The 25,287-nt window shown below is 25.5% G+C and overlaps 1 protein-coding gene across 3 annotated transcripts; it reads left to right on the top strand.

The window, feature by feature from the left end:
• Positions 1 to 4,260: 4,260 nt before the first annotated feature.
• Positions 4,261 to 21,682, top strand: Pka-R2 (cAMP-dependent protein kinase type II regulatory subunit). Of its 3 annotated transcripts, none has more exons than XM_011505943.1 (9): positions 4,261 to 4,384; positions 5,456 to 5,693; positions 9,325 to 9,416; positions 19,032 to 19,115; positions 19,211 to 19,317; positions 19,661 to 19,904; positions 20,682 to 20,840; positions 20,921 to 21,023; positions 21,376 to 21,682. In XM_011505943.1, the coding sequence occupies exons 2-9, from the start codon at positions 5,477 to 5,479 to the stop codon at positions 21,504 to 21,506; spliced, it is 1,137 nt and encodes a 378-aa protein (XP_011504245.1). In that variant the 5' UTR covers positions 4,261 to 4,384; positions 5,456 to 5,476; the 3' UTR covers positions 21,507 to 21,682. The 3 variants fall into 3 exon arrangements, with proteins under 3 accessions (XP_011504245.1, XP_011504246.1, XP_011504244.1); XM_011505944.1 differs by lacking the exon at positions 4,261 to 4,384 and adding an exon at positions 4,818 to 5,243; XM_011505942.1 differs by lacking the exon at positions 4,261 to 4,384 and having other exon boundaries at positions 5,254 to 5,693.
• Positions 21,683 to 25,287: the final 3,605 nt, after the last annotated feature.

Here is a 25,287-nt window from a genome sequence, read left to right as displayed (position 1 = left end):
TAGTCTGATATCGCAGTTTATAAATTTTAAATAAAATTGAATAGTATAGGTAGATTATAACCTCAATTCAGTATGGTAGCAAACAAGAATCATTTACTAATTGGCCCTTGTTTGGTAGACGTAGGCCACTTACAGTCGGCGGGACTGAATTCTCCCATATGTCGCCGCCGTCTTGTTTCTTATTCTTACTTCGTGTATGCCTGTCGTAACAGAATTTAGTCAGTGCGGGTTACATGCGTGCGCGCGTATGTCGTTTATAAATTGTTTTCTTTATTTACTCGTCGTTGCTGTCATTTCCTTCGTTTATATTGACGTACTCGTTTTTTACTTGAAGTTTCATCAATCCGTGGATTTTCTGAATCGAAAAAGGCCGGAAGGTGGGTTTGTTTTGTAAAATATAAGTGAATATTTATGAACAATTAATTTACAGTGCAATTTTGTCCTATAGTTACGTGAGTTTTTGAGGGCTTGTTCTGTATTTTTTATTTTCACGTACTTTAAGGACACGAGAGAATAATCATTTTCTTGTCATTTGCTGTCGCATTTCAAAGCCCATTATTTCTATATTTTTTGTGCCTCTAATGTATGTGATGATGCGTTTACAGCTACGAAGTGCTCACACATTGACGCATTTAAACGTGCATAGCGGGACTGCTAACTCATGGTCAAAGCGAATGAGAAGTAGCAGAATGTATTTCTATCCTTTTCTCTTAGTTTTATAGATGTGTTATGTGTACAAGCAATTTTGACCGTCTTTTCACTAATCAATTTATTTTCATTACGTCGATGCATATACTTCCGTTTTAAAATGGTAAATTGGAACGTAAAACGCCATTTAATGTTGGCCAATGTCTGACACACTCGTATCTCATTTAATTGAATTAGTTATAAAAACAAGAATTTTATTTTAATGACAGCAGTACTTTACATTCTTTTCTTCTTTAATCTATGAAGTTTTGTTCTTAATACTTATATGCTTTGAACCTTTTCAAATATTTCGCAAAATAGTTATAAATATTAAAAGATAATATAAAATAAGTAAACGTTTGATACGATTCTTAAATCGAAATATGAATATATACTCATATTTATATTCATATTTAATTTTTTTTAATACAAAACTCTCAAATATTCGAAAATTTTATATTTTTAATTAATAAATATTGAGTTCGTTAATCTTTTGCTTTTAGTTTAATATAATTTATAAATTAAAAATTCTTTAATATTTTAATATTACATTTAAATTTTAATTCTTATTACCAAATTAAGTTTAGCATTAATATTTTTAGTAATATGCATCATTATTAAGTAATTTCGTTTATATATAACATTTTATTTATCTAATTTACATTTACTATAATATATAAACATTAACATTGTAGGTATAAATTTTTCTTTTACAATTTGTTATATATATATATATATATATATATATATATATATACATATCTGAAATATATTTTTAGTTAATAATATTAACATGTATAAGAAAATGAAAACTACATTTAAATTTGCTTCAATTTTTGATTTTCAAAGGTAAAACCAATATTTAATAAAATTGTAAACAAAATTTTTAATGACTTCATTTAGAACAGCAAAATGCCTGATCATTAATAATTAAACAATATATAAAATTATTAATATTTCAATCTAAGTAGCTTCCACCTTTTTATAAATTTTGTTACTTATTTTCATAATTTTATTACAAATAGTTTTGTTCTTATATTTTTAAAGTTTATTACCTCTGTTGAAGAGGTAAAGTTCAAACTCGATATTCAGAAACATCCGGCAGTCCAATGCAGGAAAAATTATATAGAATCAATGTAAAAGAGATTTAGACTATTGGAAGATATCACATTCATTTGTTTTAAAATGAAAGTCTTATGTATTATGTAAGGGTAATCGTTAAGACGAGGGCTGACTTTCATTTTCATTTGTTCATAAAACAGAGGAAGAGAAAAATTTTCAGTACTCATATAATAATCAATGATTTAAAAAAAACAACTTTATAATTTAATTGAAAATTATTATTTTTAAGAAGGATAATTTCTTATAAACAACATATTATTATTTGTTAATTAAATGTTTGGTTTTATTTTATGAATTAATAATTTTGTTTATATAAGAATCGATATTATTTCATTATTTATTGATAATGTTTCTTAATTTTTTCGAGATTAGTAGTAATTATTCTGACATTAAATTAGATAATTTTTTATACACTCTATACTCTATACTTTATATTATATGCGTAAAATATAATCAGCACAAATACTGTTACGCAATATTTTTTAGTTCAATTGAGTTTCTTATAATTTGTAATGAATCTATGAATTTATATTTTTAAATTTGTTCGTCCTCCTTTTATGTTACATTTTATGCGTTCTACTTGGAATTTGGGACAGTTAAGATGTGATTGATACCGAATTGTCACGAAATTGCAATCGGTTATGCAGATTTTCCATTTATTTGTTGTATATAAAATTAATTTTTTATTTTACTAAAAATACGAAAGTAACAAAGCTTTTATTAAAAATTTGTTTTTCTTCGTACCTTTTTTTAAAAACGAATTAAATTTTGTACTTCTTAATGAATAGTAAAATATTTTAATTTATTAATTAAGATTTTATGTTTATTAATATATTTTTTTATTTAATAATTAATGTTAACATATATTTTAATATTATATATAATAAATATATATTATATTTATTACAGTTATAGTAAATATAATATAGTTAATATAATAAAATAAACAATAATTATTAATTAAAAATTAAGATACATAAAGTATTTATTATGTTTATTCGTAAAAACTAAATGATGCATATTCGTAATAATAATTTATATAAAAACAATTTAATTTTCAAAGTAAGAGCTTTTCGAATGTTTAAATCTTTAATTCTATTTATTAATTGTTATATAATATTGAATTTTAAATATGTGCTTATTCTGAAAACGAATAAACTTTGATTTATAAACATTAATTCTCATTTAAAATGAAAGATAAAATTTAAAACTTAAGCACAATTATTACAATAATATTTGATTATAATAAAACTTATCGTAACATTAGATTAACAAATATTGCTGAACTCTAAGTGTTTAGAATTTTTACATATTTTCATCTTCGTAAGAAAACATAATAAGCTTGTTTTAAAAAATAATTAAAACTTAATTTTTAATGTTATTTATTTTGTTTTGCGTAGAAGAAAACAAATTATATTGTATTATAAAAAAAATTATAAAATCAATAAACTAAATTTAGTCATTGTAGATTTGTTACATTAAAAAAAATTAAAGACAAATAGAATATATTGTATTATATAAATTAAATAATGTAAATAAGAAATTAAGAGTGGATTAAGTAATATTAATATTTTTATTGATTTTGCAATATGAAAAAGTTAACCATGTTTTGAAAGAATATTATATTCTTATTGAATGTGCAAATAAATATTGTATTTATTTGTTTATAATTCCATTGCCAAATTATTTTTACGCTTAAAGAGCAAGATTTTTATTCCTTAATATCTTGTTTATTTTAAATTGAAATGAGACAGAAAAGTCAAATAGTCAATAAATGGAATGTTAATATGCTTCACATAATAGAAACTCGATGGCTTAAGAAAAAAATGCTTTTATGTTTTATTACGAAAAGATGATTGTAAGCATTTTAGTTACGTTTGTCAACACTTTTACTGACCGAACGTCACAAAATGTAAACTGCAAGACCTCGAAAGTAGAACGTGATTGTTCTAAAGCTTTTCACAAAATCTCGCCGCCAGTCCGTGAAAGCGCATTCGAATGAGCGAACGAAACAAAATGAATAAAAATCATGATAAAACATGTTGCCTTTTTTCAGCGTCGCCATCTCGTGTTCCGGTCTTCTTCATAACCTTATCAAAGCACGTATCGAATCCCCGATGACGAGGTTGCGTTTGCGCGCTTGTTGCGTGTGTCGTGCAGCGCGTAAGAGCGAAAAAGGCTGCGGGAGGGAGCGAGCAAGACGGAAATAGAATTCTCTCACCACGAGCCACGTTAATGCACGCACGTTTACATGCATTTATACATATGCGTATATATATATATATATATATATATATATATATATACAAGTGTATGTGTTTGCGTGCAACTTTGGATTTACATATGTACAGAGAGAGATAGAGAGGAATAACGCACGTGCGTGTATCGGTGATAGAGGAACTATGGAGGGGGAAGGGCTGCGTTGCGTATCGTGCTTTGTAGTAGGGAACGTGTCGGATAGTCGCCATCTTCAGAGGTCGGGCGAGTTTGAAGTTACAATTTTCTGATTAGCCCTTGGAGTCATCGGAACTACTTAATTCGGGGCTCCTCGGCAAACCTCCGCATTCCTTAATGTGTACGGCCTTACAGTGCTACATACTTGTCGCTGGGGCTAATTTCATGCACGCACGCGCGACGCTCGCGCGGCCGCACGCGCGCGCGCGCACATGTAGTCACATTTGCGAGCCTATCGCGCAAACACGTAGAGCGGCGCCTAGGAAGGGGCTGGATTATATATCGTCCGCTGTTGGCCGCTACTACAGTCCATGCACATCTATTTTCCTCGTCGTTCGCTCGCTCTCGGTTTACTCTCGCATGTAGTTCTGTCTCTCTTTCGTGTCATAGACGCTTAAGCAGTCGAGTCGAGAGAAAAAACGCCGTGTAAGGAAGTGCTCTGCTGCACGCGCTACGTACATTGAATATTGCGCTGCACGATTTTGCTAGGGGAAAAGAAAAAAAAAGCACACTTTGGGACGGACTGTGCGAGCAGTCGGGTGCGTGTGTGCGTGCGTGCGTGCGCCTGTGCGTAATCGCATGGTTTTTCCGTCGTATGTGCGATTGCCTGGTGTGGAGAGTTTAATATTTTGATCGATTTGTGGATATTTCGGAAGACACGACATTGTCGCATTTGCTGATACTGCAATTTTACAGAGAATCGCCGCTTTTCCTTGGATTAATTTGTCTCTGGAAGTTTAGTTTGCGAGGCTGTCGCGCTGCTTTTTGTTAAATCAGTAATTATTTTTAAAATAACGGCGCTCAATGCCTTCATTAATTCTGCCGTGCTGTTGTAAAAATATTGTGTTTTAACAAAAATTCGTTGTTGATTAATTTTATATATTGTAATTGGACCTACATTCTCGATTACAAATTCGCAAATTAATTTTAACGGCGTTCAAATTTCTTGCGTTTCATGAGTCTTGTGCATTATTTCTATGGTGAATATCTCATTGTTCACTTTATTAAAGGACACTCAATATCAGAGAGTTTTCGAGTCAGTTTAATTAAATTTTTCAGTAATTTATATTCTTGTGAGTGCAATTATGTGAGAGCATAGTTGTTTAACAAAATCTGATAAACTTATTGTAGCCAGTGAAATTAAAACAATATTTTAGTGTAAATCTTATCCGTGTTTTCTTATTGTGTACAGTGAGGGACAATTTCTTCAACAATGAGTTGTCAACGGAATTCTAGTAGAATTACAGCACCAGATGAATTAAGAGACATTCTTTTAGAATTCACTGTTAGTTACCTTCTTGAACAACCAGGAGATATCATTGATTATGCTGTAGATTTCTTTACACGCCTTAAGGAGAATCGACAAAATCAAATAATTCAGTCAAGCGGACAAACGTGTACTTCAACGCCAGATGAATCTGTCGAAGAAGGTAATTTAAAAATTTTCTTTTTACAAAGGATATCCTATAAGTAACATTAATTTTAAATTTGATTGCACATCGTAATTGAAGCACGATCTTAGATAATGAGTAATCAATCGTTTTGTCTTAGACGGCCATGGCATTTTAATGCAATATATTTATATAAAGTATTATTTTTACTTAATTTTGAATTTAAAACTAATTCCATCATTTTGTTGTAATTGTATTCTAAATATATAATTTTTAATAAATGAAAAATAAATTTGTATAATCTATATAAGAATTAGAGATTTATAAAAGTAAAAAGAAAGCTCTGTAGTAAGTCCACCAATATAAAAATATACCAATAAATTAAAATTTCTATTGCCTTGTAATTTAAATTCTCACAATACTATAGCAGTTATTCTTATTAGTATACCTTTAAGATTTATACGTTAATAGTAAATTAAGTAAGTTATATAACTAGTTTAAAAGTATATACCATTTATTTTATACACATGAAATCAATAGCAAACCATTATTTAACTATTTATTGTTGTAGCTTATTTTATAAAAAATAATATTTTATATTAAAATAATTACTCAATTTTTAGTATACTTGTCCAGGTTGATTTTATTAATTTTATTTTTTTGCACACTCAAGATTTACTCAAGAGATAAAGTTAAATCAAGTTCAATAAATATAAAGTAAAATATTCTAATAGAATTAAATTAACCTAAAATTATACCACTGGAATCAAACTTAACTAAAACAATTTTAACTATTGGAATATTTTGCTTTTGAATTATATTTTGTAGAAGTAAAATATTAATTATACCATTGAATACAAAAAATAAGTATATAAATTAGTTTAACAGATTTCAAGTTATTATAGATTTACATTGATGATATCAAAATTTTAACGGATAATATTTAAAAATTGAAAATGAAGTTTTTCTTACTGCTTTAGACTAGATATAATTATGTAAGCTTACTTTGTAATTTTACTGTATTATAGAATTCATTTCAATTTAAAAGATTTTCAAAAACAATGGGACTATAATTTTTATTGCAATAATGTAAAAGTAATTTTGAATATATTTTTCTTTCTATGATATAGTCATTTTTGATAGCTAAAATTTTTTAATTCCCTTAATATTCAAATAAATTTCTTCTAATTATTTCAATTAAAAAATTATAAATTAAACAGGTTCTTTTGTTGTATTGTAATGTTTGAAATAAGTTATGTATTTTTCAACTTATACTGATTTTTTATTACTTGTTTACATAGTAAGGTATATTAATAGGGTAAGCATGTTATGACAAGACATTATTATATTTGTATATTTTTCTTATTTTAATCTTGGAAATAAATTATGAAATTACTAATTTATAATTTTATAATATATTTTATCTGCAGGCATGCATTTTAATAATAAAGCTTATTTTAATTAGATTTTTTAAATGATGATTTTATTATTTAATTTTGCAGTTGAAAAAACAGTTGATTACTATGTCATGATGTTCAATCAAGGTATTGATTTCTATTATTAACCCTGGAATGCTATTCCTGATACATTTGATAATAAAAAATATTTTCAGTACTCTTCTTTTTTGATAAGAGTAGTATTTGTTAATTGTTTTAAAGTAATTATTGCAAGAAGTAAATATTTGAAAATTAATTTTTTTTTCTTTCCAGAATTAGAGATAGCTGTAATAAAAATTTAAATATTTTTATAATTGTTAATTTGGAGTATATTTATAAATGGTTTATATTACTATTTATATTATAAATATTATTATAAATTGATATTTAATTAAATGCAGAAAGTTTTTTTGATAAATGTTATTAATTTGAATTTATTCTAATTTATTATATCTATATTTTGTTTTGAAAAAATTTTGCTTTCATTTAATTTAATTAATATTTGCAATATGATATAGATAAATATAAATTTCTACAAAAACTCAAATTGATTACCAGTTTCTTTTAACTATTTTTTTTATTAGAAGATATTAGTATATATTAGAATTATTAGAAGCAAATTTGTTTATTATTGTGTTGTTTAGATACAAAACTACATTATATTAATGATTATTCAGAGTTTGAATTATCGAACTGAATTAGCTATGAGTAATTTACCTGTCCATCAAGTGTATAAATATGCACATCCGTATGTAGTAAAAGATCACAATAGTCTTAATCCATCAGATAATATTGTCTGATGGCTTTAACAATAGAACTGGAAATCATTCTACAATTTCCTTCTTTTTTTTTAAAGTACATCACTTGTATTTTAATGATAACGACAGAAAATACGAAATTGGCATTAATTAATTCAAATTATATACTTTTAGATTTCCTAAATAATATTGTAATTGATAGTTATAAAAAGTTAATCTTTTATTCAATATTTAGTTTGCTTTAGCAATTATTCTTTATTTTATTGCGATAATATAGTGGTTTTGTATATGTTATCTAATAATTAATTTTGCTATTAATCATTATGTATTTTATAATTTTATAATTCGAAATATTAATAATAATGAAAATAATATTTACTGATTTTTCTATTTATTTTTCAAAATGAGTGTAATGCTCGTATCATTGTAATGCTTCAGAAAAGTATTGCATATATATATATACGTGCACACACGTATGCGAATATAAGCAAGTAAATAAATAGGGAGTAAGAGAAAATTTGGTATAACACGTACCATACTAAAATGTATTATTATATATATATTTTTTGGAAAATATATTTTTATTTATTTCAATAGATTGTTCTATCGTAATACAGGTAAATTTATTTTTAATTAATGTTTATAATATTTAAAGATATTTATCGTTATTGTTATCTATATTTCAACATTATTTTCAAAATTATGATTCTTAAAATCTAAGAACATTGAATTATAAATTAGAAATGGAATTATATTTATTTGCATAATAAATATCGACAATATTAATTTACCAAATACAAAATGTTAGTTTATCTTTTACATATTATTTTCCTTTATTAATTATACAGATATTATTGAAATGGATATTGTAATTTGACTTATTAATCATTAAAATAATAATAATTATTATTATGCGTTTTTGTATGCATTTTAATCTTTGATAAATACGAAATTGATAATAAAATTATGTATTACATGTAAGTTTTGTTAATATTGTAGTAGCTTACTTCTCTATTTATATTATTTTAAATTTCTGTTTTGTTTTTTAAAAATCAATATCAATTTAATGTACAATGTGTTTCTCGTATTATATTTATATTTTAGTATACAAAATTACCAAAATATAATATATGCATACACAGTACAATATATACGTTGCTGTAGTTCATTAATTAATTTTGAATTCATTGAATATCAAACGTAATAACATACTGTGATAAGTGTATAATTTTTAATTAAAATTGAATATTAGCGCTTTTTATCTTCGATTGATTAAATATTTATATATTATTTCGAAAGTATAGAGGTAAAAAACAATATTTTATACAAGGTCTTATATTTTTTGAAAAGTTTGAAAATTAAAAATGAATGTTTTGAATATTAACTATCTGGGAAAACATCAATTAGCTCAATTAGTAATAATTGAAACGTAAGAATGTGGCATTTATAAATTAATAATTAATAAATTTGTTATAGAACCTCCAATTTGTAAGTTCGCCTCCAGGAGAAAGAGCGTTTTCACAGAGACTTATAATCCAGAAGAGGATGAAGAAGATGAAGGAATTAAGGTAGATTAAACAAAGTATTTTTTAATTTTATATATTTTTAAAATAAAATACTATATACCTATTTATTGTCAGTACTATTTCATTTTAAAATAAAATTATTAACTTAACGACGTTGAAACGAAAATTTAACATTTGATCGAAACAGGAAATGAAAGTTATATAAAAATTAAAGATATAAGACAAAACTTTAACATCATAATTATAATTTATAAGCTTTAAATATTTCGTTTTTAAGCATTTCTATAATTTAAAAAGAAAAATCTTCAAATATAAATGTCACATAATGCGATTTTATGGCATGAATTTTCCAATGTAAGACAAAGATAAGACATTAATTTATGTTAGTTTCTAATATCTGATGTTATGTCGCAGTTGTCTAATATTTTATTTTAATTAATGAATTACAAATTGATGTATTAAAACATTCTCTATATAATCTATTTGATTGAATAGTTGTTTAAGACTTTGAATTTGGCATTTTCCCCTATTGTAAGCAACTTTAATATAACAAATTTTGCTTCATTCTAATTTGAAATTACTTTTATTTGCGACATTAAAGTTTCTCTTAATTTATTATTTGTAGCAATTGAAAAAGTTATTAAAAAGAAGGAAAAGAGTGACATCTTTATCTTCGATATATTAGCTGATTACAATTTAGGATAATAATATCCGAGTTCATCGAAATTATTACCACACCTTCAAATATACTATTCCACCTTCAAGGACATAAATGCTTAGTAATACCGCAACGTTGTCTTCCCTATTTTTTTCCTCTTTTCTTTTGTCATTCTTAAAAAAACGATTTAACAAGAGACGACGCTTCATTATTATGTAGAACATCATTGTTTAACATCACAACAGATCATTGTTGTGCATCTCTTTAGTTCTTGTTGTTTCTTCCCTGTTATTCAATTTTTCTAATGCCTGATCTAGTGACGTAAAAGAAGGTATTTTGCATTATTTTAATATAGCTATTGCATTCATAATTAGGTACATAGTTATTAATTAAATATTATTCTATATAACAGTACAACAAGTAATTATAGACGTACTTGTATTAAACTCCTTATTGAGATTGAGATTAAGAGTTCGGATTTGAATATTCCGAAAATAAGAATAAATGTATGCTTTTTGATCACGGGCGCAGTCACGTGAGATTGCTTCTCGATTTAAGCACGTCTTTCTATTCTTTTTTTCGAATTGTCTCTTCGCCTCTCTGGCTCTACTTGTTGGCAAGTAGCAATGGTATGATGAAGAACGAGATATTGCGAGAAACATTGAACAGGATGTACTCGTGTAGGATAACACACATGCACACACGCACACGCACACGCGCGCGCGCGCAAATATACACACACATATAATAAAATCTTTTAATAAAGATTCGATATTTTCTTAATAACAATACATTGTCTTGCAGAGTGATCGTTGTTGCACTGTGTTTTTTAAATTCTACGTGTTTAGCAAATAACATGAATTATAAAGTTTCATTGTGATCAACTATTTTTATTTTATGCAGTTATAAATTATTGCGTTAAAATTAATTATATTTGGAGTGCATAAAATATTTATTTTTAGGATAATTATAAAGAAAACAAAAATATTTCTATATATTGAAAATAAAAACTATTATTTACAGTAAAAATCTTATATCTTTATTTATTCAAAATGAAATTTATAAGAATATGATTGTAATTAACAATGAATATAAACATTGAATTCTTAAATTAATTTAAGTTCCTTATTAAATATTACTTCTTAACTATTAACAGATTTCATAATATATTTGATTAATTCATGATTATATATTATTGTGTATTATTATATGTATACATTTTTTTTATAAATTTTTTATTATAAAAATTTACATTATAATTATATTCAAAAAATTACAAAAAATATTAATTGTAAATATAAATATTAATTAATATTAGAAAATATTCATTCTTATTTATTATTTATAGAGAAAGTGACAGTGAATTTGATTGGAATGCAAGTTAATTTCATAATATGAGTGAATAGAATAAAGGACTAAAAAACTTATGAAAAAATACTCAAATAAAAATTGGTTTAAATATGAACGCGATATTGCAGTGTAACGTGATGAAATTTTTACAATACTGTGATATGTGGAAATTAAAAAATTATTCAAATCATTTCAAATATGTTCATATAACATATATTTAATATATACGTATATTTGTGTAATAACAATCCATAATTTAAAAAATATATAGTTCAAATATATAGTATTTCTAATAAATCAAATTGTTGTATGATTGGTATAATTTTAATAAATTATAAATAAAATAAAAACGTACTTATATGTATTCATTAAAATTAGTTTTATATATTCTAAGAATAACTATATTAATAATGAGGTAATCAACTATATTAATAAAATGAGGTGCGTAATTTAAAAAAAAAAATTTTTTGTCAAAAATGCACGATCCAAGTTTAAATGCTAAATTTCTTTTTACTAATAAATAAAACGATAAGTAATTATTTTAAGGCAATCGACAAAAAAATTGATCTTATTTTATTAGACACAACTACAATATTTACCGTTAGTTTCTAATCTATTTCAAAACTGCATAAGACATAATATACTTTTCAGAAAATATTTTACAAATAAATATTTGATGGATCAATAAGAGCACGAAACGTCATATACTTATACAATAAGAGATTGTATGAAAATACGGAAAAATAAATGCAACAGTTATTTAATATATTCTCCATGAAACTATAATATGTATATTTCTAATAATATTGTAGTTATTACCAATATGATAAACGCAGATTCAAATTAACTGTCTAAAAAGATCATTCAGTTTTTGCAGAGTATGTAAATAAAAATATAATATATTCATTGCAAATTAAGAAAAGAAACGAATATTTTAATATTTTCTCATTATAAATTTATGTATGGTATCATATATATACAAAATTTAAAAAGTATATTAAAACAAAATGGAAAACCAAATTAGATACTTTACGAAAACTTAAAAATTAAGGAACTAAAGGCAATATTTAAAAATTAAGAATATAAACACAAATGCTTAAATAATATTAAATTAAGTTAGTGAAGATTTCAACAATATTCTAAATTCGTTTTATATTCTTCGTGCCAAGAAATAACAATTAGAAAATTTATCTATAGTTCATTTAAATATCATTGTGAATATTTCAGTCGATATTTATATTAAGCAAATGGTTGGACACGCAATATAAATTTAAATAACTCAATTACCAATACCAAATATTCTAATGCAGTATTTATAATGATATTATAAGTATATTGTGCATAAATAAAATAAAAATATTGTAATTAATTATTATTCCACTCAGAAGTATCGATAAATTATAAATTATAAATTAATAAATAAATTTATTTATTAATCCTTAATAAACTAGGATACTTTGAAGATTTAAAAATTATGTGAACTTTTGGAATAACAATAAATTACATTAAAAAAAAACATTGATTAAATATAAACACGAATTTTTAGTTAAAATTTTTTTTAAATAATTGAATTGAATATGACACCGTTAAACGCATTTTTTTATATTGTTTTACGGTTTATAATAAGTTAACGTTAAAAGCTTTGTCACTATCAATATACAATTTATTAACTTATGTAAATATATTTCATATTTAAATATTATTATAATCTATTTAAAATTGATAAGTATGATGTTTATAAATACTTTAAAGCAATCATTTTATAAAAAGACTTATATTTTAACTAAATAACTACAGCATAGGTGAGCATCGATTTAAAATTGTTTGAAAATTTGGATGATTTTAAATAACTGATTTGAAAAGTAATAGATTTTTCGAATTTTTAATAATAATTAAAATAACAATATAATTGTTTGTAAAAAAATTATAAAAAAAAAAAACAAATATAACTTTATATTAAATAGCTCTGTAATGTACGGCAGTTATTTTTTCTACTATTATTATAACTTGAATTTATTGGCTTGTATAATTTTTATAAAAAAAATTTCGATAAAATAAAATAAAAATAATATTGAAAAATAAAAAATCAAATTAATTTCAATGTTAATTTTTAAATTTTTATTTAAATGTATTAGCTTGAGAAAATAAAATGGCTAATGTGTATACAGCCATACAATTATTTATATATATAATTATATTTAATTACATAAACTTTATGTTAAGATTGCAAAATTGACTGTACAAATGCTTTTGATTGATTCATAATAATTAATTAAAAATAAATGCAGAGTTATTTTTTAATATTATTCATTAAATATATATGTAAAGTCATGTTTGGTCTGAATCTGAGATCGATTTATTCATTGTAAATATATTGATTAATTACAAAACATATACATATACTGTAAGCCTGTCTAGCTCTTACTCATACTATTTATATTTATTGTAATTACATGAAAAATATCATGGTTTTTACACTTGTGCATAAAGCAAAGGCAAAAGCGAAAATCTATTATACGTGTAAGTTATATAGAACATGATTGTTAATGTTGTGATATAATTTATTAACTAAGAACTTATTTCTAATTCAATGAATTTCTGATAATATTATACTATGTAATTTTTAATAATATTAAAACTTTATTTTGATAACAGAAATAAAAAATATGTTACCTGAATCATTTAATGAATCAGTATTGCTTTTATACGGGTTTTTAAACATTGTATTTCACTTAGTGTTTTCAAAGATTTTTTTATAATATTTTTTTGACTCTTGTTCATTATACGTTGTTTGTTGTGTTTTATGTAAGTGTTTTACCTATATTTTTGTTTGGTTTATGAACATAATTTATAATTGTTTGTACATTATTCCTAATTTCTTTATTCTAAGAAGTACGCAGTTCTTAACGAATTAAATAAATGAATGACATATTGTGTAATATTTAAAGTAATAAAGTTATATAATAATATAGTTCTCACAAAGCTATTTGCACTCAGTGAGAAACGTAATAGATGCATTTTGCATAATCGACAAAGTACAAATGTCGTCGTTTTACAATGTATTATATAGCAATAGAAGGTGCTGCATCAATGTCACTACTTCGGCGTCGAATATTAAACTACAGTTATAATACAGTTGAATACAATACTATAGACAATTTTTATAATTTCTTTAGTTATGGCGTAATAAAATTTTCTCAAGTTATTAAGCTTCTTAAGTTATTATGCTTCTTTTAATTTAGAATTTAATTCATATTAGAAAAAATACGATATGTACAAAATTGCATTTTATTTTAGCGTAAAACGAAAATTTGAAAACAACTGAATAATATAATTGTTTTAATTCGAAATGTATATATTTATGTTTCGTTATTAAATGAAAAACTCATTTTCGTATAAACAATATGAAAATTGTTGTTTTGTGTAATCATTTTTTTAAACATACTATTTTAAGACGAAAATATTAATAATCCACTTTAATAAAACGGTGTTGTTATAAACATATTTAGGTTCCTGGATTTACCAAATTGTATAGTATGAACGTGCTAACTAGATTATACGATTGCGGTCTGGAACGTTATAATAAACATAAAAATTAGTTGCTTTCAGTATACAATTAATAATACTTTTCTCTAAGTTTGTTTAAAAATTTCTGTAGTATTAATTATGTTAAAAAAATAAAATAATTAATGTTTTTTAATACGTAATTTCTATATTAATTAATCGAAGAAATAAAATTATATTAAAGAGACTTTGTCTAAAATAATACCAAAATATAAAAGTTATATATTTATATTTAGATAATTATGAAAGGTGAAGTAATAACAAAAATAGTATTTAAAAAATTTTGTGTTAGAAAAAAGTATATTTAAAAATGAATACAATAATAATATAATATTCTGAAGATATAATTCATAGAAAATTTTATGATTTTTTAAATAATGATATATTTACTTTGAAATATTATTTAAAAACTTGAGCAATAATTTCATTAAAAATACAAATTATGCATATTTAAAAATTTTTAAAATGACGTTCGAAAATTTTCAAAATTAACATTAAACAATTTTTTATTGAAAATTAAATTCAGAATAATCTTCTATTTGTTTTAAAAATGAATGTTATATCTGAAGAAATTAATACTTTAGACAATATTTCATAATAATAATAATAATAATAATAATAATAATAATATTTTAAAATATGAAAAGTGTATAAAAATAAATAATTTTATATTATGAAATATAGTGTTACCTAGAAATATGATTTATGATGGACAAAAAAACTGATTAATAATAATGAAACATTCTATTTAAGAATCTTTAAATTATTTAAATACATAACATTTTCCTAGTTTATTATTATTCTTTATATGAACATAAAATTATATTCCATCGACGAAAATTCTTTTTATAAGTAAAGTACAACTATATATACAATTTTATAATAAAATAAAGAAATCTTAGAAATAAATGTTATAGTTTCTTTCATACAAGCTATTTTCTATTTCAATTTTATTTGTTTGTAAAATTGTTATATATAAAATTACTTTGAATGATTTAACTATTTATTCACTTTAATTTTGAATTTTTTCATAATATTGTAACGATAATTTTCTATAATAGATGTTGTGAATTATTAATTCCATAGATTCATTAGTTCAAAGTGTATAGATTCAATAATATCACTAAAATTCAATAGAATTTTGAAATAATAATAATCAATACAAAGAATTTAGAGATCATGTATTGTAAATTATGAATTACAAAATGCTTAAACCATTTTAAATGATTAGTTATTGATATCGATATTTAACACTATTCAAAATTTTCGGTTGCTTTAATCTCCGATAAATTTTGAATAATGTTTAATATTTTTAAGAATGTAACGTTGTAATAATTATAGTCGCTATCCTTTTTTAAACAAGTCTATACTCAAACTACAAATTAGGTTAACAGTGTCAAGGTATGTACTGTAAAAAGACATCGTAGTTACATTTCTTGGGAAAGGTTAACTTATGTACTTTTGTATATTAAAACTCTTAGAAAGTGTAATAATTCATCATACGTTTGGGGTTATTATAGATAAAAAAGAATTTTGTATTTATATTAGTATAAATACATTTATTAATTGAATTTTTATTTTAATTATAGTGTTTTTTAAAATACATAAAATGATTGTAATTTATCAAAATGTTTAAATTACTCATCTCATCTCCACGGAGTATATTATATTTATTGACAAACTTTTGCCAATATACTAACTAGTAAAAGCCAGAATATTGGATTTAAAATTAGTAGAAATTATACAATCTTGTTTATATAATTATTTGCCTTAATTAATATAAATCTTTCTTAGGGATAGCTAGTACATTATTTTATATTCTTGAGATCATACTATTGCATAGGTAATAAATTAATATTTGTATTATTTGTGCGAAAATCTATATCTTTATCTATTTGAGTCTTTCTATTATTAAGAAATTATTCTGAAGAAAATAATTCAGTATGAATGTTTTATAAATATGAATTATCACATTAATCTATTCAAGGTATAAATTTTCATTTTTAGCGATAAAAGAAAAATGGCATGATTTCTGTAGATTTTATATTTCGTATCAATATTTTTACGTCCGTGTTTTTATCATAATAATTTTGGAATATAAATGTGTCTCAGTCCAAACATGAAATGTTTGTATATTTTCAATATACATCAATAATTTTTGTAATATATATGAGTGGGTGCCATTTAGTCTTGAAAGAATTTACGAAAAACCTGAAATATAATTATATGAATATAAAAGAGAGAAGAATTCGTTTCTTGAAAAGAGTTTTTTTGTGCTTTTTAGCTATAATTATTTAAAATAAAATCTTAAAAAATTCTTTTTTTTAAGTTACAATGAAATATAGTAAGTAAAACGTAGCCACAATTTAACATTGGTAATTTAATGATAAGAAAACTGATAAATCTTATTTTCCGGACATTACGTACAGTGTAAAAGAAGCCCTTTACTATTTTCTTTATTTTGATTTTCTTCCTATTTCATTAGTAGTTCTTTATTACGTCACAAGCCATTTAGTTCACCTCCCTTTCTCTTTCGTATATGCTACGCTCGATAATTTCAGCGCCATGTTTACTCAACATTCTCACTCTATCTCTTTCTCTCTTTCTCTTGCTCTTCTGCAGCATTCACAAATTTCAATTACACCAACTGATCGATATATGCACAATACAAATTTTCTCTCGGCTTCTTTCCGTCTCACTTCAATTCGCACATGATAAAAAGATGGAAAGGTACGTCAGTATATAGAAAAATAGAAAAAATAGAAAAATAGAAGACGAGTATAATCATCAACTATCTAATTTGCTAAAAAAGATTTCATTACGTTTTCTTATCCTTCTCTTAATTATTTATATTGTTATTAATCGAATTTTGAAAAAGAGTATCGTACAGAATTTATTACATTTTTTCTTTTTTTCCCTCATGTTTACGTAGACTTATTTTCCTCTTCTTTCTTCGCTTTTCTTCCATCTCATCCCGTATCAGTTTTATAGGCATAGCTATTTCTCAAAGTGTGAGTAACAAAGTGTAGGCACCATACTTGGTTCTGTCAATGTGTACGTGAGTGTCACACACTGCTCGTGTGTGAGCTTGTAAAAAGAGGCTCTTTGCTTTGCCTGGCGACGCTTGTAATTCACCTTTATGACGTCAAAGCACGTGCTCAATAACTTAGGTGTGAAATATTCTGGTAATATGTTTTATATATATATATATATATATATATGTATATAACGGGATAGAACATAAAAGAAAATATTACAGCTAGAGAGGCATGTACGGTGTCTATGCACAAAGTTAGAAGGAAGTGGTAAAAATACTTTAGCGATACTCGTATCTGCCAGTATGTTTATTGATACGATACACGAATATCACTAAATTTTATTCTTTTGAACACTGAATTGTTCGGTTATATATTGTATGAAAAATTTTAATTGTTTTGTTTGGATTAATACTAAATTTATCATTAAATATCTTTCAGACATTTATTAATATGCAAATATTTATAAATTTATATACGTATCATTTGTTTAATTATAAGTGATTATATAACTGTTACGTAGAGTTTCTGTTTACAAAATTTTCCTTCCTTACATTGTTGATTTTGCATTAAAAACAAGCTAGTTAACGATAGTCATTTATTCCATTTATCACGTAAGGGCAAGTAGATTAGATATGTTTCTATCATTACATTGTTTTAACAGCGATATTTTCAATTTTAGTTATATTTTATGCGAAAAATTACATTTGTAAAATATTTTTATTGGTAATTAAATACCGGATTTTTTCAAAAATAACCAAAGTTTGTATATTACCTCTAATATAATTTTTACTTAATTAAAGTAATATTCTGTTGAATTTAACGTAATAAAGTATTTAGCATTTTAAAAGCTAAATAATTCCTCATATAAACTGTTTAACGGCTCGTTATTCAACTTAGAATAATAATAGATATATTATTAATAATAATACGATCGTAGTAAATTTTTTAACAAAAGTTTTCACATTTGCCCGAAAAAAGCAACAAGGGCACGAGAAAATTTTATCGTCTATTGTGTTTAATCATAACAATAATTCATTTTACGTTTAGGTTGTCCAGCCAAAGAGCGATGAGCAACGACAACGGCTCAGTGAGAGCGTTCGAAGTATTTTCCTTTTCCGTTCCCTAGATAAGGTGAGCTCGAATAAAAATAAGCAACGAAAGAAAAAGAGTGTCACTTTTAGAATATCTGTTTGTACTACTAATTAAAAACTGCTCTTGATTTTCAGGAACAAATGGCGGGTGTGCTAGATGCAATGTTCGAGAAGACTGTTCAAGCTGGAGAATTTATTATACGGCAAGGTGACGACGGAGATAATTTTTACGTCATTGAGAAGTACGTATCTTCCGTAATAAACTTTTTATGGTGGTATCATGCAAGAGATTTCTGTTTGATGTCTGTTTTAATAAAATGACATTTCCAGAATGACGTAATTACAAAACGTAATAATATATATATTTATATATATATATATATATATATATTTTTTATAATAGGGTGTATTAGTGTTATAAGGCACACATTAAATGCCTAAAATTTTAATATTAAATGAAAAAAGAAATAAATAAAGAAAAAAGTGTTATCTGGGTAACGACGTCGTATCCGAAGCATGTAAATTATAATGAATTACGTTAAAACAAGAACGAAATTATGCAATTCTGTTATTTTGTTATCGCAGAGGTAAATACGAGGTGTACGTCAAAGACGTGATGATTCATACTTACGACAACAGCGGTGCTTTTGGCGAGTTGGCGCTTTTATATAATGTACCCAGGGCTGCTACTGTTAAGGCTATCAGTCCTGGTACATTATGGGCCATGGGTAGACAAACATTTCGGCGCATACTCTTAAAGTCTGCTTACAAGAAACGCAAAATGTACGAGGATCTCATTAACAAGGTCCCAATGCTCAAGTCGCTTGAGGTAATGTTTGTTTTTGTTAAATAAATTGACTTGTAATATTGGCTAAATAGGATCAGCCAGAAATAACGGCAAGAAAACGCATTTTACAGGTCGCAGAATAGCAAAATATTACTAAAATGTATTTTAAAAATAACTCTTGCTTTATTTGTTATCACTAGTATATATGCAGTTCTGAAATAATGTTTAGTATTTTTTCGATATATTTTAATACTTTTTTTATGTTTTCAATTTCAGCGAGGATAATTTATGCATAAAAAACAAATTATACATGGGTAACTTAACGTTTAAAAAAATTAATATTTAGTCACGTTGTTTGATGTAGTTTAAAATTATTTTTTCTTTGAAGCTTTTTAGCTGTTAATAGTAAATTAATTAATTCTGCATTTAATAAATTTTATATTACATAGTTATACAAATAATAGTTCAAAAATTAAATTGCTTTAAATGTGTATGATAAAATTTTACAATAAATTTTATAATACAAAAAATTAGCAGTAGCCTTTAATAAACGAGAAAATTTTAATAATGTAAAGGTTGTCAATAATATGCTTGATTAGAAAATAATTATTTGTTTTATATTATATAAGAAAAATATAACCTTTTGTACAAAATATTGACATAAGCTAAATGAATTTTTTGAAATTCCATAAATTTATTAAGATCACACAATTATAGTAATTATTTTTTTTACTAAATTGATATTTAATTATACGTATTATAATCTTGTAAATTCATCTTTTTATTTATATATACAATTTTTCATTATCGTTTCTTTAGACTTACGAGCGAATGAATTTAGCTGATGCCCTTGTTCCTAAGCACTTCTGTGATGGAGATCAAATTATTAAGCAGGGTGATATAGCTGATGGCATGTATTTTGTTGAACAAGGTTTAGTCAGAATTACCATCCTTGGTGAAAATGAGAGAGAAGTTGAAGTAAGCTTGAGTTTTGAATAACAATTATTTATAATTTTCACAATATGTATTTCAGTAATAGAGACAATTGTGTTGCTTAGGTAAATCGTATACCAGCTGGTGGTTATTTGGGTGAGCTGGCACTTGTTACACATAAGCCTCGAGCGGCTTCTGCATATGCTGTTGGAGTTGTAAAATTAGCTTGTAAGTTGCATTTTCCAATTAATTATATTCACTATTTTTTACATTGATTTTGTGATTGTATACTGATTTTAGATATATTTACTAATGAAATTGTATTTATTGCTATAATCGCACTAGAACATTTTTTTATTTTTTTGATTCAGTTATAGTGATAAATTCAATTTAGATATTTAGAATTATTTATTTAGTTAGAAATTAGTTATTAGATTATTTAGAAATGAAAAATCATTTTATAAACTGCACAAGATTATCGACGATTTTATATATTGGAATTGGAAAACAGTAGCTTAGTTAAAACAAAACGAAAAAGAAAAGAATTTGCAATAAAAAGAAAACAACTATCTATTTTCAGTCTTGGACGTTGAAGCATTCGAGCGTCTACTAGGCCCGTGTATGGAACTCATGAAGCGCAATATAGAAGATTACGAAGATCAACTAATTAAAATTTTTGGCAGCAAATCTGAAATATCTGATATTCGATGAATCTAGTGCTCGTATTATGACTCATATAATCGCTCTATCAAAACAATAAGATTCCATAGCGAAACACAAACTCTTACTGTCCGTTTGTGAAACTTCATCCATATACTTTTCAAGTCTTTTTATGATGAAGCTCGTATGACTGTCCTCTAGGCATTGTATCATTCGATCATTAGTAGTTGAACCATTTGCATCTACTATTAATTAATATTCAAATGTAGAAAAAAAATAATACCCAGTCTTTTACTACGTACATCATGAAAATATTTTTAAAGACTGTATTAGATTGGAAAGTATTACAGTTTTTGTAAGATCAAAACTTCGTACCACGGATATATACTTTTTTTTTTTTTTTTTTTTTTTTTTTTTTTTTTTTAAGTTATTAGTGCCATTGTCATTTTTGACTTATAATATCTTTGGCGTTACAATCGACATAATGCCATTGTAGAGAGAAACAAAAAAGAAAGGTAGATAAATGAGCAATTGTCTTTTAATTGAAGTCGGTGCTAAACTGTTCCACGCAGATACGTATAGCGAGCCGCTGGCAGAGTTTCGCTTATTTCGTATTAGAAAAGCCCAAAGGAACATTTGTTATTGAAAGTAAGATTTCTAAAGAAAAAAAAAAAGCGAAAATAAATTGCTTTGTATAAACTAAAGAAACCAAACTATTGAGTTTGTAGCAGGGCAAAATTAGTGATAGAGTACTGAACATATCACTTCCCTGCTTCACGTGATTTCTCCATTTTTCTCTATTTTGTTTATTCTATATCTTTCATATTCATTAATTCACTGTATCATTCATTGTAAGAATGCCCATTATATAATATCTTGAGTCGCGAGAAAACTGAAAACTTCTTACTTTAACAACTAGTCGTTAGCGATAACTTACAACTTCCCCTTTGAAAATATCTTTTATTCAGAACGTTATTTCGATCGAGTCTGTAAAATTCGAGATCACTGAAATAAATGGAATTGTTAAAATTTGCAGAAAAAACGATATAAACAATTTAAATCTTGTTCATAAAATGATTATTGTCACAAATAAACTAGGTAAAAATTTCGAATAGCATTTGACATTAAATTTTAAGAGAAAACGTTGACATTCCGATTTGGCGTATTTTGGACGATAAATAAAAGGGGGTAGGAATGTAGCACTATATTCACGTATACTATGTCATTATTGTGATTCAATGCTATTTTCTTCTATTTTCACTTATAATAATTTATTTTTTTATTTGTGCATAAAGTTAATATAAAATTCTTACTAAATTATAAAATAAAAATAAAATAAAAAAAAATTAAACTAAATTTAAGATGATATGCCCCTAACGATACCAGAATGTAATGTAGAGATCAGAATTATAAAGAGAGAAGTAGAGTTACCTATGAATGTCTCATTCTGGAAAATAAGAGTGTGTGTTTAGGTGTAGAGATTGGCGATCCAGGGATCACGTTGGATACTTTTACTGTATGGATTGGTATCTACAAAGGAAGTCGTAGATGGAAATTATGAGTTTGTCTTCTTTATTCATTGGAACATCATTTTTTTTTTTTTTTGTTATGTCGTTGCTCTACAACTGTTTAAGAAGACGTCGATTATTACGGTGATAAGCAGAATGATACGTACAATGAATATAGCGAAATTCTTGTTTTAAGAAACACCCTCATAATTATCACATTCAAATGTATTCGAATACGAATTATCATTCTTTCTATTCAGTGACCAGTTTTTTTTATATTTTCGAGTTTTTGCTCGTTATGTTCGTGATTTGTTCAGTAACCGATTTCGACAGCCTCGCAAGCAAGAATTTAATCAGGTATCGTTGGTGTCACTAATTAAACAAATACTAAACTCCTACTTAATGCATTATAAGATAATATCCCCAATACATTTATGCCAGGTATGATCAATGTCTTTAGATAAGTTGACGATCTTGTGACCCTTAGTTTTATTGACCTAATTATTGTAACAGCAGTGAGTTGTTCTATTCAACATATGTATGTCAGGTGCAAAGCCAATTTTAAATAGATTAATTGCTCTCCATGTTGCGAAAAGAAATCATTGAAGTCAAAGACACCTTGACTCATGTTTTAAGTGTTATTATTCCGAGTATTATTTTATTGGTCTTTTCGAGAGATCGTATCTAAAAAGCGTGGATCAAATTAATGTTAATTAATCGCTTACACGACTCTTTGTATTGCCTCATCGGCTAGTTGAGATACGATGGCTTGAATATCTAAAGTGCACAGTCACTTTTCAATTTTCAAATTGGACTACTTCGCGTAATATATATATATATATATAATTGCCGCATCTGATATCTACATTAACATCACACCCCGTAATACACGCAGGACATCGAAACACGCTTCGAAGAGCAGCGGGTATAGAAGAATGAGATACAATCTTTTTAACTTGTCCAATCCAGTAACTCCCTCTGAATTTACCTTAGCAAATTTCTCTTCCATCGTAACAAGAAACACGCTATACATAATACAATATAAAAATTGGGAATTTCATTGCCTATGCGTTACGGGTATTGAAGTGCAATTGCTTTTTATAATGTAGCATTTCAAATTACCGATCAAATATTTTAATTAAATATTCTTTTAAGATGCGTATGATCGACTTTGAGTAATTTGAGATCATCTTCTTGTCTCTTCTCTAGTCGTTTGTTGCGGAATTATTAGTTTTTTTTTCGCATTTCGTGGAGGCCACATTCTCTTTTGGTTTATTATCAGCCGACGTACCGTTTGCCTTGGGTTCATAAATCGAACTTTTAATAATAAATGCAACTTGTAATTCCCATAGAATAATCGTCGGCACAAGCAGTCTCCTATTCTTATCTTCGCCTTTGCAGATCATAAATGTAGTCTTTGTCTCGTTAAGTGGAATGGAGATAGATATTCTTAAATTTACTAAAAAATTTTAGGAGCTATCCGAGTGACGAATGAAGCAAGATCGTTTTAAGATTGATGGTTACGCATGTTAAATTTGTTGCTTTTATATTCTGAGATTGTACACGTTTGGTATTTGCCCGGGCGGAATTTAATTCCACTTCAATGCTTCCATAATACGGAAGTGGATCGAACAATGGTCTTGTTTACTCTACAATTACATGGAAGACTGGATGTGTAATTCGAGGTTAAGGATTTTACGCTGGTACTTATGTTGGCTCCTTTCATCTTAATTATTTGAACCTTTATTCTGATAATAAAACTTTAAGTATTTTTATTATGTACATTTGCTTTTTTAAAGAATATCCTGGGTGCGATTTAGGAAGATAATTTTATAGAAAATGATTATTTGCTCAACTTGCCTTGTAAAATAAATAAAGATGAAAAACAACGTGAATTCCTTTTACGCATCAAGTGTGGTTTAAAGTTAAGTTGTGTCTTTTAGATAAAAATGATATAACTATTTTATTGCATATCGAAAAATTAAAAAAAAAACAATTTAGTTTTTTTTTTTGTTTTTTGTTTTTTGTTTTTATTGTTAATTATATTAAATAAAAGCAAAGAGTTTATATACGGGAGGCTATATACGATTTAGTTGATATGAGAACAAAATGGAAGAAACGGAAAAGGGATTTGTTATTTGTCGAACCCTATTACGAGTTTGACGTTTTTAAAGATTTATATAAAGCAAAAGTGTGTGCACATTGCTACACCTAACATTGAGTGCCGAACTGGTAGAGCGTCTTGTATGTAGGCAAAACGCATTCGGATATCCACCTTTTTCGTTACCTTCTAAATAAACGTTTCTCGTTTATTTAAGCCTTAA

This window comes from Ceratosolen solmsi, unplaced genomic scaffold, assembly GCF_000503995.2.
Source record: "Ceratosolen solmsi marchali unplaced genomic scaffold, CerSol_1.0 scaffold7, whole genome shotgun sequence".
NCBI classification, from domain to species: Eukaryota; Metazoa; Arthropoda; class Insecta; order Hymenoptera; family Agaonidae; genus Ceratosolen; species Ceratosolen solmsi.
This window is presented reverse-complemented; position numbering and strand designations above follow the sequence as displayed.

What these genes read in the sequence shown, in the direction of transcription:
- Pka-R2 (XM_011505943.1), top strand. Translation starts at nt 5,477, where the DNA reads ATGAGTTGTCAACGGAATTCTAGTAGAATTACAGCACCAGATGAATTA. An exon ending in AGATGAATCTGTCGAAGAAG is followed by an intron (nt 5,694 to 9,324) that starts GTAATTTAAAAA and finishes AATTTGTTATAG; the next exon opens with AACCTCCAATTTGTAAGTTC. An exon ending in AATTTTTACGTCATTGAGAA is followed by an intron (nt 19,318 to 19,660) that starts GTACGTATCTTC and finishes TTGTTATCGCAG; the next exon opens with AGGTAAATACGAGGTGTACG.